General features: G+C 36.8%; 1 protein-coding gene across 5 annotated transcripts in view; it reads right to left on the reverse strand.

Annotated features, from left to right (window-relative positions):
• The window catches only part of NAALADL2 (N-acetylated alpha-linked acidic dipeptidase like 2), a 363,639-nt gene that overhangs the window by 4,515 nt on the left and 332,415 nt on the right, over positions 1 to 26,709 (reverse strand). For all 5 annotated transcript variants that reach the window (XM_071752638.1, XM_071752640.1, XM_071752641.1 and 2 more), the window contains 2 exons: positions 20,257 to 20,350; positions 12,476 to 12,674 (listed from right to left, as the gene is read on the reverse strand). In XM_071752638.1, coding sequence (XP_071608739.1) covers positions 12,476 to 12,674; positions 20,257 to 20,350 — 293 coding nt within the window. The remainder of the gene's footprint in view (positions 1 to 12,475; positions 12,675 to 20,256; positions 20,351 to 26,709) is intronic.

Genomic DNA, 26,709 nt, shown 5'->3' on the forward strand with positions numbered 1-26,709 from the left:
GGTAGGTGATCCATTGTAAAAGACAAGTATTCCCAGCACATCCCACCTGACTACAGTACAAATTAAATGTCTAATGAGAAAAGCTTAATTGTTAGATGGATGAGACAAAGTCCGTTGTCATCCTCAAAATCATATCTTAACTTTTGCAATAGCAATATGACTTTAGCATAACTGATTGCACAGTATGACAGAAACTATTTTCTATTTTTATGTATGCAAATAATACTAAGTAACATCATAGAGCAACTTTTGTTTGTTTGGGGTTTTTTTCCTTCAGATTTTCTGCTAGGAATTCTCACCAGGATCTTATGTTTTCCAATTACTTATCTTTCCTTGGCAAGCCATACCACCCCTTTGTTGCATATAATTATTTCTTTCTATCTGTATGTTCAAGGGAGTCAATTTATACAATTTTGCTTCTTATCTCTGTCCAAGTTTCATCAAATGAAAAAAATGGTTAGTCCAACTTATTACTTCCAAGCCTTTAAAAACTTTTCATTAAAGATTACACATGGACTGAAAAATAAACCCCAGCCATCTCACTGGCACAAGATACTCATATATGACCACAACATGCATAGTGATACCAAGAGACTTCAATTTATACTGTGAAATGCAATTACTGAAACATTCCTTCACACAAATTGGCTTTGTAGCCTACACCTCTAAAACAAGAATTGCAACCTCTGGCCTAATTGCTTAAGTATCTACCTTCACCTTTAACTACTTTGATCTTCAAAATAATTCACTATCAGCCTGATCCACACAAAAAAAAGTCCTAAAAAGAAAAGTGCAATACACGATTATACACAGTAGTGAAATTACAGTGTGCATCATTCATCCTAACAGGTTTGTTTCAGTGGCAGATCACAGTGATCTGAACAGGGTAACACTGAAGTAGGAAACTTAATTAGCAACTTCAAGCAGTACCACTGAAAGAGATAAATTGCCTCTAAAGAAATATATTCCCTTTACCACAACTTCAAACTATTTTTGGAGCTCATATTAGAATTTCTGGATAATACAAGATAAAACAAGATTACTACATTATTCTTGTAATGAAAAAGAATTTTTTTAGCATACTAGAAACTGTGAATCTAACTAACGTACAACACAAACTCAATTATTCTGGTACTTACAAATAGGCTCCTACCTAATAGCATACCTTTGAGATTTTGAAAAGAAATTATTAAATCATTAGGACATGATGGCAAGTATTCAGTCCCACAAGAAATCAGTGTGGGTTTCTCTGTGGAATCACATTAGAATTGTTTACAGATATATGCTATGGGCAGCCTCTGTATTCCAGTTATACCACTAGGTGCTACGACTAGAGCTGCTTCAGCATCTTCACAAATTCAATTTTATAAATCCCTGAATATTTTTTTCTCCTACTCTCCACAAAACATAGAACAGTGATTCTCTGCATTTCACTTTCTCTTGATAATGTTCAGTTTTGAATGCACTTTTCTTACACCCAGGAGCTTGTTTTAATTCATGTTTGCAAAATATATTATTAACTTGGCAAATCAATAAATGCATTCTCTTAATAATATTTACATGTTGGGACTTCCAAGTTTCACAGGTGTTTATTTACTGTAGGGCATAAAAATATTACAAATTCTTCTTCTGTGGTAACTACATGAGCTGATTTATGCTACTTTATGTATGCTCGTTTGTACCTCAGAAAATTTTGTAGCGAAGGTACAAAAGGCTTCCCTTCTTCCTCTGGGTCCCTTACCCTTTTGATCTCTAACAGGGCTTCTTTCTTCTTCTCTTTTTATTTTTTAAACTTTTTTGACACCCACATACAGTTTTCCTCTTATTTTATTTCACAGTGCTATTGTGGCAGAAGGTTTATAATTATAAAATTACAGCTGCTAGCCATGTAAGACTAACTTTTATCAGGACAAAATTTATTCAGCAATGAACTGTAATTACATGTCATTATAGCTGATCCAGAGGAAAAATGGTTTTCTACAATGATGAATTCTTGCTTGACTGAGCAGTGGAAGCCACTGGCTCTGGGGCCATGAGACTGAACTACATGCAGGTGACAAGGGAAGATGGGGCTACGGCAGCCACCATTGTAGGGCAACTTAGCTGTAACCATCAGTCTACTTCAGTCTCCTAATGTCCCCACAAACTCAGCATGTCCTATTTAAAGATCCTTTATTTGTAATGTGTTGTTCCTAACTTCCATTCCCTACACATCTTTTCCTTTTTTCAATACCATCAACTGTCTTCATTTAGTGCTTCCTACCACTTTCCCAAGTCCTGTCTTTGGTCACAGAAGTGAAGAAATCAGTGCCAGTCCCTCATGAGGAAGCCATAGGCCACAATCCTCAGACTTCTTTTCTTCTTTTCTTTTCTTCAAACTGAACAATCCAAGTGACCTCAGCCACTCCTCCTAAGTCATCCCTTCCAGAGCCTTCACCATCCTTGCTACAGGCAATCTAAACATCAAACCAAAAGTCTAACCAATATAAAAGAATTTCAAAGGCATCATTGTGTGACAGTGGTAAGTGAGATAAATTCTGTCCCTGCCAGATAGAAATTTATCTTGCATTCAAGACAAGAGTTCGGGCACCTCTAATTGAGACAACTATGGCAAATGGAGGCTACAATACATCAGCATTTAACAAAATCCTGTTGGGACATGAGATTGCAACTCAGAATTCTTTTCCAAGAGGCCAATTTAGAACAGAACTTGTTAAAAAAGTAAATCCTGGTTTTGGCAGCTCTGTGCAGTATCTTGAGGCTTGGTTTGGCTTTCTTCACTGCCAGATAAACAAAGGAATTAAAGAAGCCAAACTGGCATGATAGCTGGCTACAAGATATATTATCTTTTATTTCCCTACAGTTATCCTTTGCAACAGTGCTTTTGTAACAGTAATGAATGCATTGCTGTAAATGACACTGACCTCTCACTGAATTATCCCTAACTCCAGCACAAGTTTCAGCTTGGTGTACTCTGCCATCCTTAGATCTTCAACAAAGCCTTGAGTGCACTAATGCATCTCTCTGGCCCTGCCCAGCCTTATCCCTCCCCTCCCCTGCTTGCATCACTTGGCCACTACAGGCCCAGTTGGGGTGGCCACTGTCCTGCTGGCCATGGGATCAGGCTTGGCTCCCCATCCTTTTTGGGAGCAGCCAACCCTCATCAACCCCTGATCATCATCACCTAAGCAGGTGACCCTACAGACCCTTCTCACCTTTAAACCTTTCCTGATGATCATTACAGATTCAACTACTGCATGGTGTGTGTAGAAAAGCATTTAGAATCCTAAGGAGAAAATGAAAGATCTAAAATTCAAGCTGAGTAAAGGCTGGTTGAAGATTCTTTTAAGACCAAAACTCAACATTCACAGAAAGCATTCACTTTCCCTTTTTGTGCTGAAACATAAAAGAAAAGTAGCCTTTTGATAGTTGATTAATTACTATCAAGAGAGGGAGAAGTCTTCTCAAGAGAGAAGACTGACATAAAATAAAACTAACTTTATTTATAACTAAAGTTAATCTTGATTTTCTGATAACTCTCTGTGATTGCTTGGAAAAGATTTCAAATAGGATACTGCATCTATGACAACCTGTAGCTGAACTTTTTCACTTTTATTAAGTTAATAGTAATTACTTATTTTCCTGTTGTATTTTTTATATTTTTCTGGCTTAAGACAGAAAACCAGCTCCTTTATGACATAAAATAACAAGGAGCAAATGGAAGCTGGAAGCTTCATAGAAGTTGCTAATCATAAGAGGACTGATTTTCTGGAACAGCCTCGAATAAGAATAATGGATCTAAGAAGCCTGCCCAGCTTAAAGAGTGAGTTTGAGTGAAATCAGGCTTCAAAAAAATATCAATTTGCAAAGGGTGAACATTAACATTACCTTGCAATCTGATTTATTTCCCTGTTGAAAATTTGCTGAGTTTAGGAAACTTATTTCATTCTTATGCCAGAATAAATAAGTGAGTGAAAAGACTCAGTTCTAGAGAACTGAGTACTGTATCACCACAAAACAGTGGTGGAAAGAAAAAGACAACTTAGGATGCATTTGTGCTTCTGAAATTGCAAGCAATTATTTATTGCTAAAGAGCAGTCCTCTAACTAATTAGGCATGATTTTCTTTACAGTTTTATAGAAATAAATTTACTTTATCTAGATAGTTCTGAAGAAGCCAGAGAAAATGCTATCAGACTCTTTTCCCATAGATCTCTCAAAACCTCTATGCATCTGATGAATGATATATGCTCCACAGAAAAGCAAAAAACCCTTGAAAATCCTTCAGTATTTTTGCAGTAATTTCTTCGAACAAGGCCTTGCATCTCTACTTAAGAGTAATGACTCATTAAACAAAAGTAATATAACTATTTTAAAATGTTATTTGCTGGCAGCAACTGGTATGAAATATCCTTTGTTACATTTCAAGTAATATAGCTGTTGGTAACAAATGTGGGCATGTTGTTCTCTGATTAATGTTACACTTGCTTTTCAAATGAAAGAAACACATGCTTATGATGAATAATTTGGAGGAAACTGTTTTTGTTTTAAGGATGTCTTGGTCTGAAATACTTGAATTCAAAGCAGATGTGTTACTATTTTGAAAGTCTTGATGGAAGTGAGTTAATAAAATTATTTCCAAATGGCTCACAGCTGATGTTCTGAAGGCTTTATAGGGATTTTTACTCTGAAATCATGCAAAACATGTGATTCCTAATGAGGAATAACATTTCTAAACATAGCAGCAAGCAGTGTCCAGTGTTTGATTCAGTAAACTTGCTTGACCTCAGTCTTCAGTTCTGATCCTTTAAAGTAACTCCATACCATGAGATGTGAGACCATTATCATCACTGCCAAAATCAGAGGGGGCATTATCATAAGAGTTAACTATGGATGAACAAATAATTATGCCATAAGATGTTCTTTTAAAAAATGCCAAGTTCCATTTTTATTACCTTCAATGCATACACAATAAATTAACACTTCTTAATCACAGTTAGGGTTATTTTCCTGTCCATGATCTCATCACCAGATTGCTAAGCCTGTGGCCTGTAGTACATTAGTGGGGGAGTATTACACGTGAGCTATTTTTCCAATTAATTTCACTTATTTTTGTACAATATTTGAGAAATTTTCCTGGCTAGTATTTCAAATATACATGAGTGATTCTTACATGTCATAACCAAAAATGTGGAACCATATATTCTTGGATCTAAAAATTGTTATCAGTGCAAGTGTTTATAAGAAAGTATTCAATTTTTCCTATTTAATAAACAAAAAAATCTAAGACTTAGTATAACTTTATGAGATCATAGGCTATTTTTTTCTGTAACTAAATATTCTTGGCTATCTAACACCATAAGCACAGGCCTGAACAAGACTTGGCATCAAGGGAAACTGAATAGAAAACAAAACCCAACTGGAAGACTTGCTAGGCAGTGGCATGGTAGCTCTGCACTGAGCTTGCTGAACATCAGTAGCCTTCTCTTAGAGGGTTTGTACAGTTAGCAGAACAACCACTGTGAATAGGCTAAAACTTCTATCTAATAAGGCCACACATTGAAATAAATCTTGTTACACAAAAAAGCCCACATCCTTTGCATGCTCAAGACCATGCACATTCATGGAAAGGAATGAGGAATTGTATGTCCTGGATAAAGTCTTGACTTCAGGGCCACCAATGCTACTTTAAATTACAAAATACATAATAATGGCAGTATAAAAACTGTAAGGAGTTAGATGCATACTAGAGACAGAATTCTTTAAGTGTACAATCCATCTAATTAAGAGGATGGAACGAAAATCATAAGGAGCACATAGAGGGAAAATAAATTAATGTACAACCAGGTCTACCATTAATATCAGGGCAGTGAAAAAGTTGGTTTCCAGCCATGACATAATCCCTAATTATAGTGGTTTTCTGCTCTTGCAGGTGTAATGAAAAGCTTTTCATGTTCCTGTTCAAATAAGCTTTAAAGTCAACCACAATTACATCTCTGCAGATGGCTAATTCAGTAGTACTTTTGCAGCAAATGCTCTTTAAATAGTAAAAATTTACAAGACAACAAATACAGTGATTACTTCATGGACATTACAGGTAGTAGTGATTCCAAAGGAAAAAAACATTTGAATTGCCACTCAGATGGATCAGGTGCTTTGTGTACGGGTTACACTTGTTTTACTGCATCTTCTCTGTATTAACAAAGGGCATCATTTAGCATGATTATCAGTCATGAGAAAAATAATGACTATAGCAAGGCTTTTTAAGAGCATTATCAAAATAGCAAGTGCTAATCATGTCTGCTAGGATACATGTGCTGCTCCACACATGGATGGATGCTAAAGAGTTGACATCCTGGCAGATGAAATTCTATCTGTCTGGTCTAGGGTATGGATAACAACAGCACTGTTCAACCATCCCAGAGAGGGGAGGAGGATTAGGTCAGAACTCTTCCCGAAGTTGGGAGAACACTCATGCTGTTACAATATTGCTCCTACAGGTCCATCATAAATCAAGTACTTCCTACACTTTCCTGACTATGCCTGTTCTGAGGAGCTGCACCAGGAGCAAAAGGTACCCTGGGGAAAGCTTCTTGTGCTACTCAGAGTTACAGCTTAACTTCAATACTACATCATGTTGATCTCCTGCATGAGCAGATTCATAACTCTGTCGCCTTCTCAGTCCCTCAAATCCCATTTTGAGTATCTGTACCATATGAGTGAACAGGAAGTGATCTTAGTTATGTCTGGCATCTTATAGCTGCTCAAGAGAGAAGGAAGTTCCTTTTGTTCTCCCACCCATGCTAGGTACACAAATATAAAAGGATACAATGAATAAAATACTTTCAGTCCACCTGATATCAAGGTTGTTACTATAGATTCTGCTAGTGACTTGCATGTGTGAATTTGACTTAAGATTTTAAACTGAAATTAGAGTGCCAAACACATTACTGCATTTTTTTTAAGCTAGTGGTAGTTACGTTAGTGCTACTACAGTCTGGTGTTCATTATTAAAGTGGAAATATTTCTTAGTTTGTACTGACCTAGCTGAATTCACATAATTGCTTGTCATGCCATTAACTAATTGATTTGCTTCTGGGTTTAGGATTAGAAAAAAAAATGTGGCCGTTAAGAACTGTAATTTATTCTTATTAATTATTTTCTAATAGGTGACCTGCAGAGATGACGTAGCCTGAGTAGATTTATGATAAAATCAACTTTTGATTAAGGTATAAAAACCCTCATGATTGTCACCACTTTTTTTTAAGTCCTCGTCACCAGACACCCAACATCTCCTTAGACAAGTAGATAAACTAAAGACCTAATCCTGACATTTAATGTCTGCTGCTAAAGACTGGGAGAACAATCCTCTTCCAAGTAAGCCTTAACTAAAGATTCTTCTGACAGTCCATAACTGATATTCTTCACCTATTCTCTGAAACTTATTTTTGCCTTCCCACATTATTTGGAACAGAAAACCATCTTTGGAACATTGGCTGTTAATTTTTTGCCATTAGTAGTTCATATAGTGATCTACAATGAAACAAGTCTTACTGAAAGACAGAAGAAAATGTGTATACATTTTAGGTGTAAAAAAAATACATTTGAACAGATGTGTATCAAGAAAAAGGGAGCTGCTGAGCCAGAAATACCAGTGAAGGATTGGAGATTGAAACAAGTACTATCACTAGTTATGACTCAACTTATAAGATGTGGAACAATTATAAAAGAAAGAGAGAGATGAAAATTTTGAAAGGGGTACAGAGGGGTATCCTTATTAGGGTAAAAAGCCAAAAGGAAACCCACTGCTGCACCGTAAACTGAATATTCATTTATTCTGCCTGAATGGTAAAATCTGAGGCATGCTATTCTAAAACCAGTACATAATTCTCTCCTTCTCCCCCATCATCTTTCTAGTACTGTAAATACAAATTGCAGATGGCAGATACTATGAGACAGAATACTATCTATTATTGGCAGTGCAACATGAGTTGTTCCAGTATATCCTGCACTAAGGACCATCACCACCATATCAAAGCACTCTCTGCTTCACTTAATAAAATGCAGAAAAAAAGACAGCCCATGTGTTTGGTTCAGGTCAGTCAGAATGTTTCAACCATCAGGACAAAACATACAGAAACACTGCCTGCTTGAAGCCACAACGAAGAGTTCAAAATGAAAAAAACAAATTAAAGCATGAAATTTAAAAATTTCATGAATATGTGAAATTACATTAAAAATAATGAAAAAAAAAGAAAAACAAAATTAAAATGAAAAAGACTAAAGAACCTGCACAATGAGAAAAATTACTGTCTTTCATAGAAAATCTTGGCTAGGTTTGTTTTAATTCTGGACAACACGCTTGCTACATATGTTTACCCATGTCACTGTTTAAGAGCAGCAGGATATTTGCACCTTGATGTCTGCCCTCTGTAAGTCCAATGAGCATCTTGTTTGCACATGGAAATTTAATAAGGACTTTAATTTTCCTACTAAATGTATCTCTAGAAATTAATCTATAGATACTAGAATGTAAGCATGTGAATTTTTACACCTAAGAATCTGTTGCAGTTTATCCCCAAACCAGAAATAAATTCAGTAAACACTTTTACATATATCAGGAAAGCATATAACAAATCTCAAAGGAAAATGTTCTGCTGACCAACAAACGTAAGTGACATGAGATCAGCACTGATGCAAATTGCCTTTTTGTGTGGTTCTGAAAGAATCTTTTGATTGCTCTTTCATTTCATTATGAAACTACAGCTAGGGTAATGAGTATATAAATCATAAAAAAAAAATACAGAAAAGATGTATCAGTTCCCCAGTAAAGCAGAAGCAGAAGTAGGCTGCAGCCCACCTCCTGATAAAGCAAAAAAAAATCAGCCTCTCTTTTTAATTCAAGTTCTAGAAGAGAAAACATAGTATAGATCCAGAGAGCTGTGAATTAGAACAAACAGAAGCCTAAAAATTACGCCTGAACTTCAGCAAATTTGTCAAGTACTTTGATTGAGGTTGAGAATATGACTCCAAATGGGTATACAGGAAGCAATCATTTTTTCATGAAGAATACGTGCTTTACTGCGCACACAAATTCTTCCTTCAGAAGGCTGTAAATTACAGTATTTATGGAATCTTAATGATCTAAACACAGTTGGAGCCTGAAGGTCAAGGCTGCAAACTGCATCCAAAATTTCTGTTTACAGATGAAGCACAGTATTTATTGCTGCACTGCCTGTGCCACTGTAGTTAAAGGGCTACCAGAATTTCCATTACAAACCACTATTTCAGGGGTTTATAACTTGCTGATCCATCTTCTGACTGGAATGAAACATGACATACAAAGACCAGGCTGTGGGACTGATTTTTTTTTGTTTTCTTCTCTTTACCATATTACAAGAAGAAAAGCTTAGAGTTATGCAAGTTAAAAAAGTACATCAGTTTTTTCAAGTACTTCCAGTGTCCCTGTGATACAATTACAGCTTCAGAACACAAAATGATTCATATAACCACAGAAGGACTTTCAATCCCTAAAAAGTGAAAAATAACCCAAACAAAGACATATTGTTAGACGTTAGAAGAGAAACTGTGCTGCAGATTTTTAATAGTAGGAAAGGAAATCTGAAATCTATCACTGTCCTTGATTCTGTCTGTAGTAAAGGTAAATCTAGGCCACAATTACACACCTTGGCACAGGACAAAGAATGCATTCTGTTTAATAAGTATCTGAGCAATGATAACACAAGGTGTGCTTTTCTTTTCTATGATGTTAGGTAAAATAAGCCAGAGTAAAGTCACATCCAAAATTTTCCCACTGTCCTCTATAGGCTTAAGGATGGCACACCAGGCTGTATGCATAAACAAAGCAAAATTTTAATATAAATTATAATAATGAGATTGGGCTAAAACACATAAATCAGAATGTAACTGTAATAGCAACTACTTATTAATTGGCATTTACTAGATCTAGAACAATAACTCAAGCTGTATTTTAGAGCAAGCCTAATGACTGCTTAGAGACTGGTGCTGCTTATCCTGCCTGATGACCCTGGGTAGCTCCCTTTCACTCAGACTCAGAGAAGTCAGCATTTAAGGTGTGTTCACACTTGAGGGGGAATAATCAAACATACCTTGTGAGGAAGTGTGAAAGAATCCCAGCCCATCACAAATGGGACTGGCCTGTCAGTGACTGATTGTCAGTCATTTGTTGCCAAGGCAAACCTCCTTGCTCAGTGATCCTTCTAGCTTAGCAAAATGTTCTTATCTACCAAGAACACTGTTGCTTTATCAGTCTTCTGTTTTGTCTCTGTCTGGGCCCAGATGCTCCAGAGTGTTTTCCAGTACCCAGGCACTCTGTCACCTTTTAGCATATCTGGCTGTTTTTTACACTAAAGAGTACATAGAGGAGGGCAAATGTTGAGTCTTTTTTCATTCCCCCTTCTGAGGCAGAGCATCCTGCTAAGACCTACAAATTCTGAAGAAACCTTATCATCTGCTGTTAAATCTTGTGTCAAATTTAATGGAATCTGGAGGGGAAAAATTACAGAATTTTCACTTCCACACTATCTACTTTGCCAGTGTGAACACTGTGCTCTGTGCCAAAGAACTGCTGAGAGCAGGAAGGTGAAAAATTTAATTCACATTATACCTGTATATCCAGCAATTACATCTTGATGAATAACAATATTGCAAGCACTACAAGACTTTAAATATTAGAAGACCTTAAAACCCCCTTTTGTTGGAATCCTGAGTTTTGGTCTGATTTATTTTACAAATAAGGAACTGGGCCAGATTGAACAATGTGTCATTGCAATGGAAGACAAACACATTACATTATACTAAGTAGTTTCATAGCTTCTTTACACTACCATACCATTTCAGACAAGAAAGACAGAAGTGCTAAACCTGGAATATTTGACTTTATTTAATCACATTTTGCTTTACTTATTTATATTATAAATCCAGTCACAGCAGGAATTAAGTAAATTAGTCCCTCAAACATTACTATTATATTTTCTTTATTGCAGCTGTAGGGATTTTATTCACTGAGACTGTTGAGTTTACCACAACTACTTTGTTCTTTTGTTTTTGTTAAAAGGACTGCATTTGCTTTATGCCATTCCTAATGCTTGGAAGAAACTCCTCCTCCTGATTCTGCACCTTTCTTCTCTTTTTCCATCCTCTCTATTTTGTGCCTACCCAAAACATTATCACTTGCACAAGACTTATGATAGTTCTTCCCACCAGTGGCAATGAAACAGTGGTTTCCTGCTTTAGTTGTAGTTGCAAGTACATTTATATTCCCAGATAACACAGATGCTTCCTTAATGTCTGTGCTCTGGTCCCTGTCTCCTTTGTATGTTCATTCCCCAGTTCTCTTTTTTGAGTGTGTTCTCATTTTTCCTGATGTCAAACCTGGCTATGGCTTTACGGACAGCTTTACCTGGGGAAGCCTCCTAAAGGGCAGGATGGATGAGTTATTGGGGCAGTATGGATGAGTGATTTGAGCAGCACAGATGAGTGATTGGCTATCTTCAGCCACAGAATCCTTCAGAAATAACCCAGGAGTCCTGATGCAGTCAAACAGCCCTCATGCTACAGCCCAGAGCATTCCAACATATTGCTGGGGTCAAGCTATGAAACACTGCACCAATGGGCTGCAATGCAGTGCTGCAGACAGTTTGTACTGAAGCACATGCACACACTTTATTACTTCTCCTGAACAGCCAGAGGGCCAGGCATGACTCAGAGCAGGACTGACAAGGTCTTGTTTTTCAAACTTTTTTAAGCCACTGATTCCTGCACCCTTTTTTTTTTTTTTTTTTTTGTGTGTGTGTGTGTGTATGTATAGAAAGCTATAGTGAGAGACACAGATTGTACACTTCTTTCTTAGAAAGATGGAACCACTATGACATCTTGAAATCAACCTGAGTAGTGCAGCTGTGTAGATATTGGAGAATAATTCTAACCAGAGACATTATGAGTGGTGACTGACTAAGGCTGTCTCCACTCCACTGCACTGCCTTTCACTGGTTGAAACACAACCAAAAACACTGCTACATAATTATGTTAAATAATGCAACACCAGATCTTGTATAATTCTGAATCTTCAATGAACTGTAAGAAGTTTTAAATAAATATAGGTGAATTTTGTCAAGCAGTATTTGACTTCAAAATATCTTCTTCTGAAAGCTTACTGAACCGTCTAACACAAGTATCTGCCACGCTGCTGTAGCTGCCATCACACTGTACATCTTGTTAGCAGTGATGTCATGACAGAAATGCTACAGTGCTGCATTCTAATGACCTCTTGTATTGTAATGAAATAATGTTTTCTGTAGAAAGGATGAAATAGGAAAAAATACCTTTAATCTTGGGTACTCACTGATTTTTTTTTTAAAGAGCGTGGCAGGTTTGAAAACCAAGCAACAGGATTACCATTTAGTCTCAAATGAAGAATGTGTTGAAGTCCATACCTGTAAAGTCCTGGAGGAGCTCTGTGAACCAGGAAGCTTTTCTCCAAGCTTTGTAGAACATCATTGAGCATCCTGACTCTGACAGGAGCTCTCTCCATGGGGTCATTTGCTGGGCGCATCTCATCTGACTGGAATAATTCTGCAGTGTCCCTCAGACGTGAGGCCACTGCAAGCAACTGAGGAACATCTACTTCATCACCTAGGAAGAAAAAACAAGACAGCTGTCAATGATTCAGACAACATCACTTATTATACTTGTTTATGAGTCAAAATTAAGAGTCTAATTAAAAACTGAGCCTCTCTTCCCTAGTAAGAATTATGTAACAGATCAAGATCCTTGTGTGTAAGCTCCTATCTATTTTTCAAACAAGATCAGTTTGGGCTGTGATGGTGTAAGATCTAACAAGCTATAGGCAATGATCTTGGGGTACAACTTGAAATCAACCATTGGAAAAACAGGCACGCAGAAGGCAACGGTTATATATCTGGAACTGTAACGTTTACTTCTCAGACAGAATTTATTCAATGCCATTTGTTGCTACTGCTCTCAGGTTTGAAAGTCTGAGCTTGGATTCCACAATGATTGCTGTATAGAAAATTGTAATATGCTGAGTTTAATTGAATTTTGCTAGAATTTTAGAATCCTAGATGTTAAGAAAAGTTGCATAAAGAATGTGAAATTGTTCCTCTAGATCACTTAAATCATATGGCAGTGAGCCACCTGACACTTTGATATCCAAATTAATATTCTAATCCAGTCAATATTTTCAAAACTTTTTAAACTTGGGAGCCTTAACTGTTACTTTATTTGTAATTCTGCACAGACATCAAAGGAATATAAGCCCACAGCACTTTGGAGCACACCATGATTTTGATATTTCCCTGCTCCCAGTCCAGAAAGAAGAACAGGATACATGCACTGGAGCACAACAAATGTGCAGTCTCTTCCCAGCCACACACACCTTCCCAGTGTCTGCATGGACTGCACTAGTCTGTACAAGCACGTGGAGAGACAAAGCAGAGTCTGCATGTGATAGTAATAACTAACATCAGTCAACAAAAATATTTCCAGGATGCAGAAAGGATCTTTAAGGCCAGGATTTTGCCTACTACAGACAAGAAAATCAGCTATCCTCAGATCTTCCAATTGATGATTAAATCGAAACAAACCACTCAGCTTTAAAAGCTGTCTACATGTTTAGTTTAATGTAGAAACCTTGGTGAGTTCAGTATCCTAGTGACTGAGATGATTAAGCCAGCCAAGTGTTTCAAGACACAAGTTAAACGAACATTAAAATTCCTTGTCTAATAGATATATGGAGAGGTCAGAAATAGTAAATAGAGAACATCAATCCATTTCTCAAACTATGGATGGAGTCTGAAAGGTGAGCATATAATAAGAATGTAAAAGCAAATAGGTACAACTAAAAATTCAAGGAAACTCTCAAACATAACATACTCTCCCTTGCATGTGGGAAAAAGAGATGTGCTATTGGCTACATTTCAGCAAAGGGAAGGAGTTCATAGATCCCACGCACTCCTGTCCATCAGATGACTAACACATTCCGATCTAGCAAAGCATGAAATGATCCAAAATACATGGAGAGACAGATGCCAGTGTCAGAGAAACTGTCAGATTTCCTGAGGTATCAGTATAAATTTCCACAGTGAACAGAAGCTCCCTGTGGAAACAGGAGTAAGAAAAGATGGTTTATGTCTGGCTTGGTTTGAGACAGAGTTGCTTTGTCAGTAGCTCTTGACCAATCCACCTTTCCTTAATTAGAATTGATAATGGGGACTGTAGTCCCTTGATCTACAGGATGGGTGTCTTTCTGATTAAGTCTGGAGTATTTTAAGGTCTGATTATGTCAGGTTGATGCTTAAGAAAAAAATTCTCTTAGCACAGATACTCGGTACATCTGGGATATTTTGCAAGATATCAATAACCTCAATTTTCCAATCTCAGGCAAACATTCTGTGTACCTGAAGAACTTGCAATTTCCATGCATGTAATACAGGCACTGTGCATACCTTGCCCTGGCACTTGTGTCAGTATGGAAAGGTTTAAATTCACTCTGTCCAAAAGAATCCTTTAGTTTCAGCAAAGCACTTCATATTCCTAGTAACACACAACATTTACAGTTTTTATTCTGAATATTATATAAACGATTGTAAATGTCAGCTACACCTTTTCAATCGGGAAGGTGAGATAAAGGGCAAATGCATCATTCTGTAGTTGAAAATTAAACCAACCAGACCACACTTTTAAACATAAAAATCCTGTAAATGCTCTCACTCCTTCACAGCATGCCAACTGCACTTTACAGTCAGGAGTAAAAAGCACTGCTTACATCACACTCTAAACCAGCACTCATAATAAAACAAACACCCAGGCCCTTTTTCAGTCTGTCAGTACCAAACCTGGAGGTGCCTATGAGTAGTGTTCCCCCACTAATTTACAGACATAGCTTTAAGGGCATCAGTTGTTTTTTACCACAACACACTGAACTCCACTGCTGAGGGCAACTGTGATTTATGCTTTTCTTTACTGAGGAGCTGGGAGTGAAAAAGGGCAAATCATTCCTAAAGAAAAGGATGCACTAAGCAATAACGTCTTAAAAATCTTGTGATGCTTCTACATAGAAACTAAAACCCTTCAAGTGTTAGTTTGCTCAAGAGAAAACAATGCCACATTATTATATTTTGTATTCTTTGTCCTGGTGTCTTTGGTATGAATCATGGTGAATCATCTAAGCTAGTTGTTTAGCTGTTAAATAAAATTGCAAGGACAGTGACTCAAGAGTAGCTACACTCCTGGTCGGAGAATTAGACTGCTGAATTTCATTACACTTGCTAAATATAACTGGATTTTATTCAGAAATTAGTTACATCAAATAGATATTTATTTTTACAGTCTTAGAATAAAGTAGCTGTTCCCTGTGTAAGTGATGGCTCTTAGGAATAGTACTGCTAGAGAGTTAACATTTGTAAATCCTTTTTGTGCCCTCTGGTATGAATGTACTTGCCTATGAATATCCACAGGAGAATGAACACGGCAAAATCAGCAGTTTAAGGCATGAAGCATGCTCTCCATGCATGTGAACCTGTGTTTTCATGTAAGAGAGAGTGGAAATTGCTTCAGGTTTTGATTAGCTTGCAAATGCACAATCAGCTATGGTGTGTTGTATCCACTTGGAAGATTTCTCATGCTGTGCAAAACTGGATGATCGGATCTGGCAGTGGAAAATCAGAATGGGAAAGCTTTGCAGGAAGTACCCAAAAAGGGGCAGAAACACAAATCAATAGACATCCTTACTGCAAAGAATGTTTTTCCACCAGCTTCAATTTTGCTACCATGACTGCAGCTGTCCAAGCAAACTAATCTGGTGTTGCTACAACATCCCTCTTTTCAGAGAGGGTACCATCAAAAACATGTGACATAGGCATGTCAATACAGAGGAAATTCTCAATTACTTTTACATGTACTACTGACACAGGACAGATGCTCATCCTTTCCCTTCAGTACCACACCCTGTGTCCACAGAAAGTGCCTTTTTCCACGCTTTTTTTTCTTTTTCTCTTTTTTCTTTTTTTTGTTTTTTTTTTAAAGGCTGATGAGAGGTTTGCCAGTACTAATACATAATACTCTTGAAAGGATACTGAAGACAAGGTGTCAGGGTCTCATGGCAAAGAAGATATTTCTATCACGTGTACATTAACTTGCATTTTTCAACCTCTGCAGCAGTCAAGAATAATGGATGGGAACAGTAAAGATGGAAACTTTCTGAACATTACAGATTGATGGAGGAAGTACCCTGAGTGATCAGAGAAACAGTCAAGGAGGTAAAATGATGCCAAGCTGAAGACTAGCAGATACCTGTAAGCAGTGAGTATGCAGCCATCAAGTAAGTGACAGATCTGTATTGATTATTTTTAAGGACAGAGTTGAGACTGATATTTTGAAATGTAGGGGTTGAGCCAGGACTGTGAAAAATCATGCAGACTTTCCTAGAAATGGCTTATCATAAACCAGATTACTTTTAAATTTCTGCTAGCACTGCCTACCATTATCACCCGAAGTACTTCAGCTTCTGTAACATCTCCATTCTGGAGAGAAGAAAGGGTATAACTGATAGGAAGCAATACACAACTGACACTGGGTCAGCCAAAGAGCTTTAAACCACAGCCCTTGCCCTCCATATTCATGGAAAACCAGAAAATCTCACCCTCCAGTTAACTTAATTTGTGTTCACAGGCCTTTTTCCAACAGTACCTACTAGAGATGGCTTACAGCTTATCTGATTTGCTTAACAGCTTCAGCAGCCTCTGATTCTGTGAAAGCCACAACTAGGGAACCTTAGAAATGCATGAATAGTGCTGCTCAGCCACAATCTAAGGCAGGGGCAACAGATTCCAGTTCTTGAAAGGTCTGAGTGCAAGTTATCACGAAATAGTGAAAAAATATAATCTTATACAGCAACAGCACCCAAGTGAGAGACTAGGTGGCCATCATCAGAAGTGGTTACCTCTATTTTAGTAAACAGTGTGATAGAAATTGTTGCTGAGTCAGTCAGGTGTAAAAATACAGAAAGGTCTTTGATCCCAATGAGAGACTTTTAATACCTCCATCTTCTGCCTCTGAAGCTTGCTGTAATGTTTGATAAGTTTAAAAGAAGCTCAAATACAGTGCAAGACAGGCTACAAGGAGCAAGTCCAGAATCCACAGTGCTATAAGCATTCAGTGGATTATATAAATATGTTCTGAATAAAAATTATTATATACGTAAAAAATATATACATTTATACCTACACATTTGTACTTATACATAAATACAAAATACTGAAGTGCTTAGAAGGATCATTTGAATCACACAGAAAACAGATTTGACATCTTGTCTTCACCCTACCTCAAAAGTTAAATTGGATTTTCATAGTATACAAGGCCTAGCAAATTCTTTGTGTATGTGATTCACAATTTGATTCAGTGGGTCTTGATTTCAAATGTATGAAAGGCACAAACACCACATGACTGCAATGTGTAGTACATGAGAAATTTTTAAACTGTGCCCTACTTATGGATTTCTCTAAAATATCACTTCTGTGATCGGGTAACATACTGATAAGCCTTGGAAACCTGGATTTCAGTCTTGGAACCCATATGATCATATCAATCATCTCATATATCTTATCATATATTTATTACCACAAAGCTTCCTGTTAAACATCAGCCCATCAGCAGATGCACAAAAAGAAAAGTCTCTCCAGTCACAACCCTTTCTTCCAGGTAAACCCCAAGACAGCAGCTTGTTTCCAAGAGTTCTGCTGACAGAACACACATTGTTTAATCCCCATCCCCATTTCCCAGAAACAGGCCTAGAGCCAGATGTTAACATGTTGTGGGTGACATTTCCCTGACATCCATCCCACTCTGAATGTAAGGAACAGTTAATGAAGTGCTCAGTAACATCCTATTCAATTTCCCAGAACTACCTGTACAGAGACTCAGATGCTCAGTGACTCCAGACCAGTGCAATCCTACTGACTCCAAGACCTTGACAGGGATGGATGGCAAAGATTAAAGAAAATGTATCACACTTTAATAAATGTATATTTCAGTAAAGTGATACTTTATACTGTAGGGAGCGAGAGAAATGCAGGGGCAACACCTAAAGACTACAAAAAAAAAAAAAATTAAGTTTGAGATAAGATCTTACATTCTACTAAATTATATGTAAAGTTTTGGTGGGATTTTAATAGTATTTAGATCAGTTTGAGAGTTAAGCAAATATATACATTGCAAACCCATTTTTGAAGGGCCTTAGAACACTACAGGTAATCCTCATCAGAGATATAATCTGAAATGAGGAAATAACAACATGATTTTACCTATCTCATGTTTTTCTAGGGAGAGACCCAAATGAAATCATGCTTTGAAGCAGTCTTTCCCATTTCATGGGGGTTCATCAGGGATGTACCTTTTACCATTCCTTTTAAGTTCATGTAATTCTGACCAGAATACCAGATGTTCTGAAATATCTCAGTTTCTACACATTCAAGGAATTATCAGAAGATTCCATCTCCAAAGACTAAGCTTCTTATGAGTTCTGTGCATCCAGTCTACTTTCAACTAGTAACTTAAAATAAGAGATGGTTCTCATTTACATACACAAAGACATGAGGAAATCAAGGGAAAAGGGACAGAATCAGGGGAGGAAGGTAGATTATACTGAAAGAGGAAGCCTAAATGGATGAGTAACACTGGATAGTGTTGGAACTTAACTTCCTCTCCCTCCTTAGTCCTGAGAACTGGAGCTAAGACAAATATTCTTTTCATAATTGATGACTAATTGTTCTTTTGTACTCTACAAAGAGGCAGAGAACATCTCAGTAACATATGATGAACTTAGTTCCTTGTAACACATTAACATATTTCTACCAACTGTAGAGAAAAAACTAAAGCAAAACAGAAGCAAACAAAATGCACAACTGCACCTTTAACTGTGTTGTCTTAAACATCTTGAGCTGAGGTCTATTCACTTAACCAGGTTCTATCTTCAACACAAAACAAAAACACTGCAAAATACTTTTTTTTTTTTTTTTTATCAAGCCTTAAAGGGCACAAGAGAACAGAAAAAGCCAGACATGAGAATGCAGCTCCAGAGGATTAATGGTAATGGCTCCACAATCTTGATGTAGCAGTCTCATATAGAATAGTTGAACCGTTTTGGTTGGAAAAGTCCTTTAAGATCATTGAGTCCAACTGTTAACCCAACCCTTTGAAGTCCGCCACTAAGCCATGTCTCTAAACACTGCCCCTACCCATCTTTTAAATATCTCCAGGGGGATGACTCCACCACTGGACAGCCTGTTCAATAACCCTGTTGGTGAAGAAACTTACTAATATCCACTCTAAACCTCATTTGGCACAATTTGAAGCCATTTGCTCTTTTCCTATTGCTGGTTACTTGGCAGAAGAGACCAACACCCACCTCACTACAACCTCCTTGCATGTAGCTGTAGACAGTAATAAGGGTTCCACTGTGTCTCCTTTTCTTCAGACAGAAAATCCCAGCTCCCTCAGGCACTCCTCATAACACTTGTTCTCTAAGTATATCAAGGAAGCCATCCTACACCTAGCAAACAGTGCCAGATCCAGAGTCTATGAGAATTAAATCATCTTCATTTCCAATTTAAGTTACTTCTCTTTACTTTTTGCTAGGAACTTGTCCATTTCCCCAATATCATGTCCCAAACAAACCCAAACCAGTTTCAAATAGTGAGCTTCCAGGGTCTCAATGCTTAATCAACTCAAAGAATATGTTTTGATAAATTATCATGCTTTGCCATGCCAGGAAAAGTAGAAATGGCAGCATGCTCTGCCAACGTGGTGAATTAGTGGAAAAAAACAAACAAGATGATCGTGAAAGGAGACAAAAAGCAAAGGGATTAGAAGCCTGCTCTTGTACTGCACAAAGCCTTGAAGGGAATTCAAATTAAGCTCAGTCAGAGAGGTTGTTATCCTTGACCGCAATTATGAGATTTTAATACTAATTATTGCTTAACTGACACAGGAACATCAGATGAAATATAAACATTTAATGGCTTTGTTTAGCAACAAAACCTTTGTTTTATTTTGCAACATATAATTACACTGTTTAACTAGTAAAATTGGCTATCATTCATCCAGATATCAAAAATCTGTATCAGGGACTAGACAAACTTTAAAAAAAAAAAAAAAAGTCTGTATTAGTGGAAAGCAATATTCCTCTAACAAAAATTACCTTTAAGACTGTTCTGAACTTCTAACGCGATGTCGAGGGCATTAAACGGCAAAACTGGTTCACTGGCAATTTGCAAAGTCACTTGTCCTGTTAGCTGAAAAATACAAAAAAAAAAAAACCACCCCATAAAGCAATCAAATAATTTCTAGCAAATTTAATAGACAGCACTTATTTTGGAATAGCACATACTTTCATTGCAATGGGTTTTCAGGGAAAAGTGAAAAAAACCCTATAAATATAACTTTGTGAAAGGTAGTATGACCTATTGTCTTTCCAATGCAACATGAAAAATATTAAGAAATTCCAATTTCTTAATTTTAAATTTTCCAATTCACAAGAATTGTGTGCAGTGCTTTTCTGTGGACCTAGGATACTGTAGGAGTCTCTGAAAGGCCTTGGTTTTGCTTTATTTTCTAATTAAACTTCTCAAGATTCTAAAAACAGGACTGAGGATTACTGTTTCACTTTGCTATCTGGCTTTAGTTATTAGATTTTGAGAGCTTAGATGAGTATAACAAAACAAAACAAAAAAAATCATAGTTGTTAAAGAGCTTCAGCTCAAGCCTGTGGCTAAATTCAAGCTCACTTGAGAATTTTCTGCCTTTTGAAGAGATATGTGACGCACACAGACATAAAACTTCCCAAATGGACAGAACACTACATTGTCTCAGTACCTTCCAGAAGGACATTCCCAATTGAGTGAAAGGGAACTCTCAGTCCACTTCAGACTAGACATTAGCACCTGTCATGAAATTCAATGCCATGAATTACTCTTTTCAGCAATTCAAGAGATTGAGGCCAGGGACTGACTGGCCTGAGTGCTTTTTGTCACTTGCAGAAGATGGGCTCTCTAGCTCAAGGCTTAGACATGCTACAGGGGCTGTGTATAGAAATATGTTCTGCTGTTGAACTATACCCAGTCTGTGATTAAACAGAGGATTTCAGTCTCAAGGCTGCCAAGTCCATCACTGTTCATGGGAGCTATAAAAAAAATACTGACAAAAACATGCAAGAAACTTTCATTCATCTTCCTCATATCTTGATACTGCAAAAAGGGAAAAAATAGCTCTAGGGCTGTGCTCTAAAATGGAATGATGGCTGCAGGGGATGGTGATTGTGTTGATAAAAATGTGGACTGGATAGAACCATATTGCACAATACTTCCTAAGGTGTTGTGGGTGTTAGAATAATACCTATCCTTCAAAAGCAATATGCTAGGTGCTGTGCTGAAAGTAGCACTTTAATCCTACCAGACAAAGTAGTAAGAAAAGACAAGTCTAAATAATATTAAAAAGATTAGTACAGCAATTGAAAAGGAAAACCATCTCCCAGGAAAGTTGATGAACACAGGGTCGTATCAGAAATACAAGTTTCCTGGAGAAAGATTGATAAAAACCCAAAAGCATTTCCAAGAAAGAATGCAAGAAATACTGTTCTTTGATCTGCTACAGGTGATTTGGGTACAGAAACTGAGGGAACACGCAATATATCAGACTGCAGCCTACACTGGAGCAGAGATGTACTGTAAAGGTATTGAGATTTATCTCTAGAGAACACAATAGTGCAAAAGGCATGAAAAAAAATCCAACAAACCATATATACAGTGAGAAAAAATTAGGAAGGATAATGATATGTCAGGTCATTATCAGAAAAAGCACAGAACTAAGAGTAAACTTGAAGGAAGATGAATAATACTGTATTTGGACATCTGTGTAACATCTCATGAAACTTTTATCCAAATTTCTCAGCTGTGTGGGCCATTAATGCCTGAAGACCATTTCATTCTCTCTGAGTGATTATACACTAAAGTCTTTGGGTTGGAAAACATTAGAAAACACTGGTTGTAGGAATATCAGAAAGGTTTGTGGAAATACAAAAATTAAAATTGTAAGGAAAACAGAATACTGCACAAAACTGTATCCAAACCAGGTTGATCTAACCTAGCCATAAACTGTAAAGATCTGGTGCTAAAGGTCTAAATTCCCTGCAAAACCCTTCCTTGACTTGCACTGACCTCTTCAAAGATATAATTGCCCAAAACAGTAACAACCTGGAAGCTGCTATGGAAAAAGCAACTGTGGCAATGAAATAACATCCTGTTAAAGAGGACACTGTATGGAGCCCAAATCCATTTAATCCTGACTAGTACTATATCACACCAAACATCTGAATTCTTCCCTGACACTCCATTTCAGCAAAAACCCTTCACTGAACACTACTGCAAGATCCATATTCATAGGTATATTTTAGGGAGGGATAAAAACTATAGCTATATATAACTATATATATATAGCTATATATAACTATATATAACTATATAGCTATACAGTGCTACTGATATTTCTCAGTAACTATTCTGTTACTGAAATGTGTAAGAACACAAAAGTATGGAAAAAAGACCCCTTTTTTAAGGCATGGAAGTGGCATTAAAAAGGAAAACACCCTAGTAAGTACCCTTTCTTCATATCATCATCTCCTAGAGAATCTGGCTTAATTTTTATGTTATTGCCTTATTTCTATTTCTTCCAAGCATTATTATTTTGCTTTCAGCTACGTAAGACCAAAGTTGTTTTCTCTTTCCTGTTCAAATAAAGTTATACCATCAAAACGTTACAACTAACTGAAGCATTTTGGAAACTTCACAGTATTGTCTGCAATACTGCAGCTATTTGTGTGCTAGGAAAGAGGTAACAGTGGTCTTTTAGTAAATCACCTACTTCATAGGCTAATCTGGAAGAAATCGATGCATAAAGGAGAGCTCAGAGCATTGATTTGAACAGAGTAAGTAATAATGCTGCAGAAGCATATATCAAACCCACATAATGCAGCAAGACAGCAAAGGCTACTGATTTCTTATTTATAGTCTTATTTTTGGATATGCCATTTCCCCCGAGTACAACACGGAATATACACAGAAAATAAAGACAAGCTTCTGCACCCTTTTCCCTGTTAAAAAATGGTACAGACTGACTACTGAATTATTAAATGCAGGAATAAATTAGCAAAGAGTAAAGACAACAATTTTCTCATAAAAAGAAACGCTAATGCAGCAAAACTGATTCTATTCCCATACTGAACTGGTTATAAAACTAATGACAACTTCTTGAATAACATTTATACACAATAATACACAAAAAATACACACAATAATTGATGTAACATTTGAACAATCATAAAGTCTAAAGAAAAAATTAGTGTTCAAATGCTAATTGATTCTGAAATTCTTTTCTTATACAGTTTAAAATTAAAAAATAGTGATTAACATTTCCATTCCACTTGGCTTTGGAAAGGTATTCTTCAGGAAACAAAAATGTATTTAATGAACTTCCAGTTATTTTAGAGATAAAACACTGATAAAAACCATAACAATAATCGTAGAGTTATACTGAATATTGCAGAATAAATATGAATATTCAAAATAGACTTATACCTAGGTAAAATTTTTTCAAGGTCTTTTCCCTTCCAGGAAATTAACATCTTTGTAGGATGGAAATAACTGTGGTCCCTGCCTTTGCCCCTCTTACACCCCGCAGATCCCAAAAGCTGAAAAAAAACCAACCCATAAAGCTATTTCTAAAAATGTTGGTGTTAAAAATTATTCAGGGTCTCATAGCACTTGCTAAATGAAGGCATAGGTCTTTCTCTCTTACAAAGTGTTAGGACCCACCCATTTAGGAACTTATTGCCTTATTACAATTCTACCCAGCTTGTGAACCAAGGCAGCTTGCTTCCTCAGATATCTAAGATGTCTACTAACAACTCAAAGTACAGCTATTGGCACTCAAAATTTTAAAAAAAATTAAAAAAAAATTAGAAAAGGAATACTTAAAATCCAGGATACAAAAATGTGAATGACACCAGTCAGTGTTTTTCACACACACAGAATCAGCTTTGCTTTCGGCGTATGCTGTTGCTGATCATGTCTTGCAGTGACAGATCTTAAGCACTATTTTATCTATTTTTACAGACAGTGCAACCCATCTTCCATACTGTCACATGGTGAGAAACTTGTAAGTTGAATAAAAAGAAAACATATTTAGTGGATATGAAGATATGAAAACATTATGCCTGATAAGAGATCAATCTGCTAGAATAAACCTCAGCATATAGTATGCAGGCAGTTTCTTTAACACAGAAGTTCTCATGTCACTCTTGGTTTCTTGCCTTTTTTTTCCTGTCTAGTGAAATTTGGAACTGTGTACTATATGTAGCTTGTGTGCTATGCAAACCTCCGTGGGTATAAGTGTTGAGTCTTTAGGACATTTTTAGTTACATTAAGAGTGTTAAATCTGAGCAGACATCTCAGATCTCTTCATATGCCAAGTTACAAACACCATAACTTTAAAAAAATCAGGTATGTTTATCTTTCTGTGAGCACTGCTCTCAGTAGTTCTGTACTCCAATTTTACCTGCTGGAATGAATTAGACACAGCTGCTTGAAACCTGCACCATGCAGTGACAATGCCTTTTTATTTCCACCTTGTACGTCTGCAACATCCTTCTTCTTCTTTCCTGCATTCTATAATTTTCGGGGTTTTATTATATAATTATATATATATTCTATGACTTCTCAAGTCATGTGTACCCTCACACCTTGCACCTCTCCCTTAACACATTATCCATGGGATAATTTGGGAATAAATCTCTGTATTTATTAAGATTCCCTCTCAGAACTATAACATTAGCAACCTCAAATATTTAAATTATCAGCCTTCCTCAACCTCTCCACCCTGGAAAATTAAATAAATATCTTTGATAACGCAGGCAAGTTTCCTCAATTTGCTTTTCCCCTGACTTTCATCATGTTACCAGGTTATTTTTTAAATTAAGCGTGAGAAGTTGAGTCTCTTTTTAATGAAACCTGTTATTCCCTGGCAATAACATGATTTCAGCAGCCAGTATTACTGGATGAATGGCAGGGATCACAACACTCACGATAAGTTAAAGACTATTTTTAATACTAAGATTTCAATTTACTGTAAAAAAAATTTCTGCATAATCAGTCTACTACAAAGTTGTTTTTCTTACATTTATCACCCCCCAAAAGGGTTAACTGAGTCACACAAGAAAAGTCAGAGGCAGGAGCATGAGAAAACAACTAATTCTTTGACCCTCTATTTTTCTGACAAACCACATTCCCTTGGTTAGACAAAGAAGTAGAAATCTGGTCACACACAAGTTTGCTTTGCCCTAAAGCTCCCCACTTCTGAAAAGTCAGAATTCTGTAGTACCTTATGTGTTTCTGTTCTTACTGAAATCTACCTGGGCAGCAGGACGTGTGTTTACACCACATGCCAAAGGATATTATGGGGTATCTGGCGTGCAGTCAACATTCTGTGCTTTAGGTCGGCAGAGGGCTCTCTGAGAAAGGCAAACAATGAGTCTATGGCTACAGCAGGTGAACTGGAGCACAGCAATTCATAACAGATACCTATTTCTGACCAAGGAAAATGTGAGTCATACCTTAGGTTTTACAAATATTAAACACCTTATTTCAACACCTCCATCCATCATTTAATATTGTTTTATTTACTCTCAGTACAAGAAGTACTGATTAGGAAGTGACAGGGAAAAAAATATGAGTTCTCCATCTTTGCTGCTATTCTCTGCACAGCAAATGAAGATTAACAAATCTTAATACAGTGGCAGACATAATCAAACATCCTGAAAGTTACATACTAAGACATGCCAGAAATATAGTAGTTTGATCTGTTTACTCTGGACTACAGAAGATCTCTGGTTACTTGATTGTATGGTACATTTTCTACATTTTTTTACCTGTAAAGCACAGCTCCTTATGAGGGCAGTTTAGAGTGTAGCAATGCAGTGAGAAAGGGAGAGTTTCTCAAGTGCTTCATTCTTATTATTACTGCACACAGACAGAAACTGCATGCCTCTGAAGCATGCAAGTGGCTTAGAGTTTGTAACTGTGTATTTCATATTTATGTTTGTCAAGTTCTAGTGGCAGCTAGGTGCAAAGAAAGTGCTGAATTATCTTCTGGAAGCACTGATAGATTCAAGTCTCTTGCTTAAAAAAAGTTCATGACCTAGACTTTTCCCTAGTGTGGGTAGTTATGAGCAAGCAAAAGGATCTAACAGAATCTGCATGAATTTCTGCATGAGAAGCATCCTGAGTGCTGCATGAAGAGGTCAAACCATGACAGTACAAACCCTTTACATTATTACAAACCCTTATACTAGATTTCTTGAAGAGAATTTTAAAGTCTGTTCTAGCATTAATTCTTTTTTTATCTCCTGCTTAAAAAAAAAAAAGGTTACTCTGGTTAACAGCTGCAGACTGAGAGTTAAATACAGAAAATTTTGCTCTAGAGCTGGGTGATTTGTATATAGCATTCCCATAAAGCAAGATGCCACCATTGCACAGAAAATAACCTTTTAAACACTTTTATTCTCTGACCCACTTCAGGTATAACAGGAGGAGGGGGAAACTAG

The sequence above is a fragment of the Heliangelus exortis genome, chromosome 9, assembly GCF_036169615.1.
Source record: "Heliangelus exortis chromosome 9, bHelExo1.hap1, whole genome shotgun sequence".
Lineage (NCBI taxonomy): Eukaryota > Metazoa > Chordata > Aves > Apodiformes > Trochilidae > Heliangelus > Heliangelus exortis.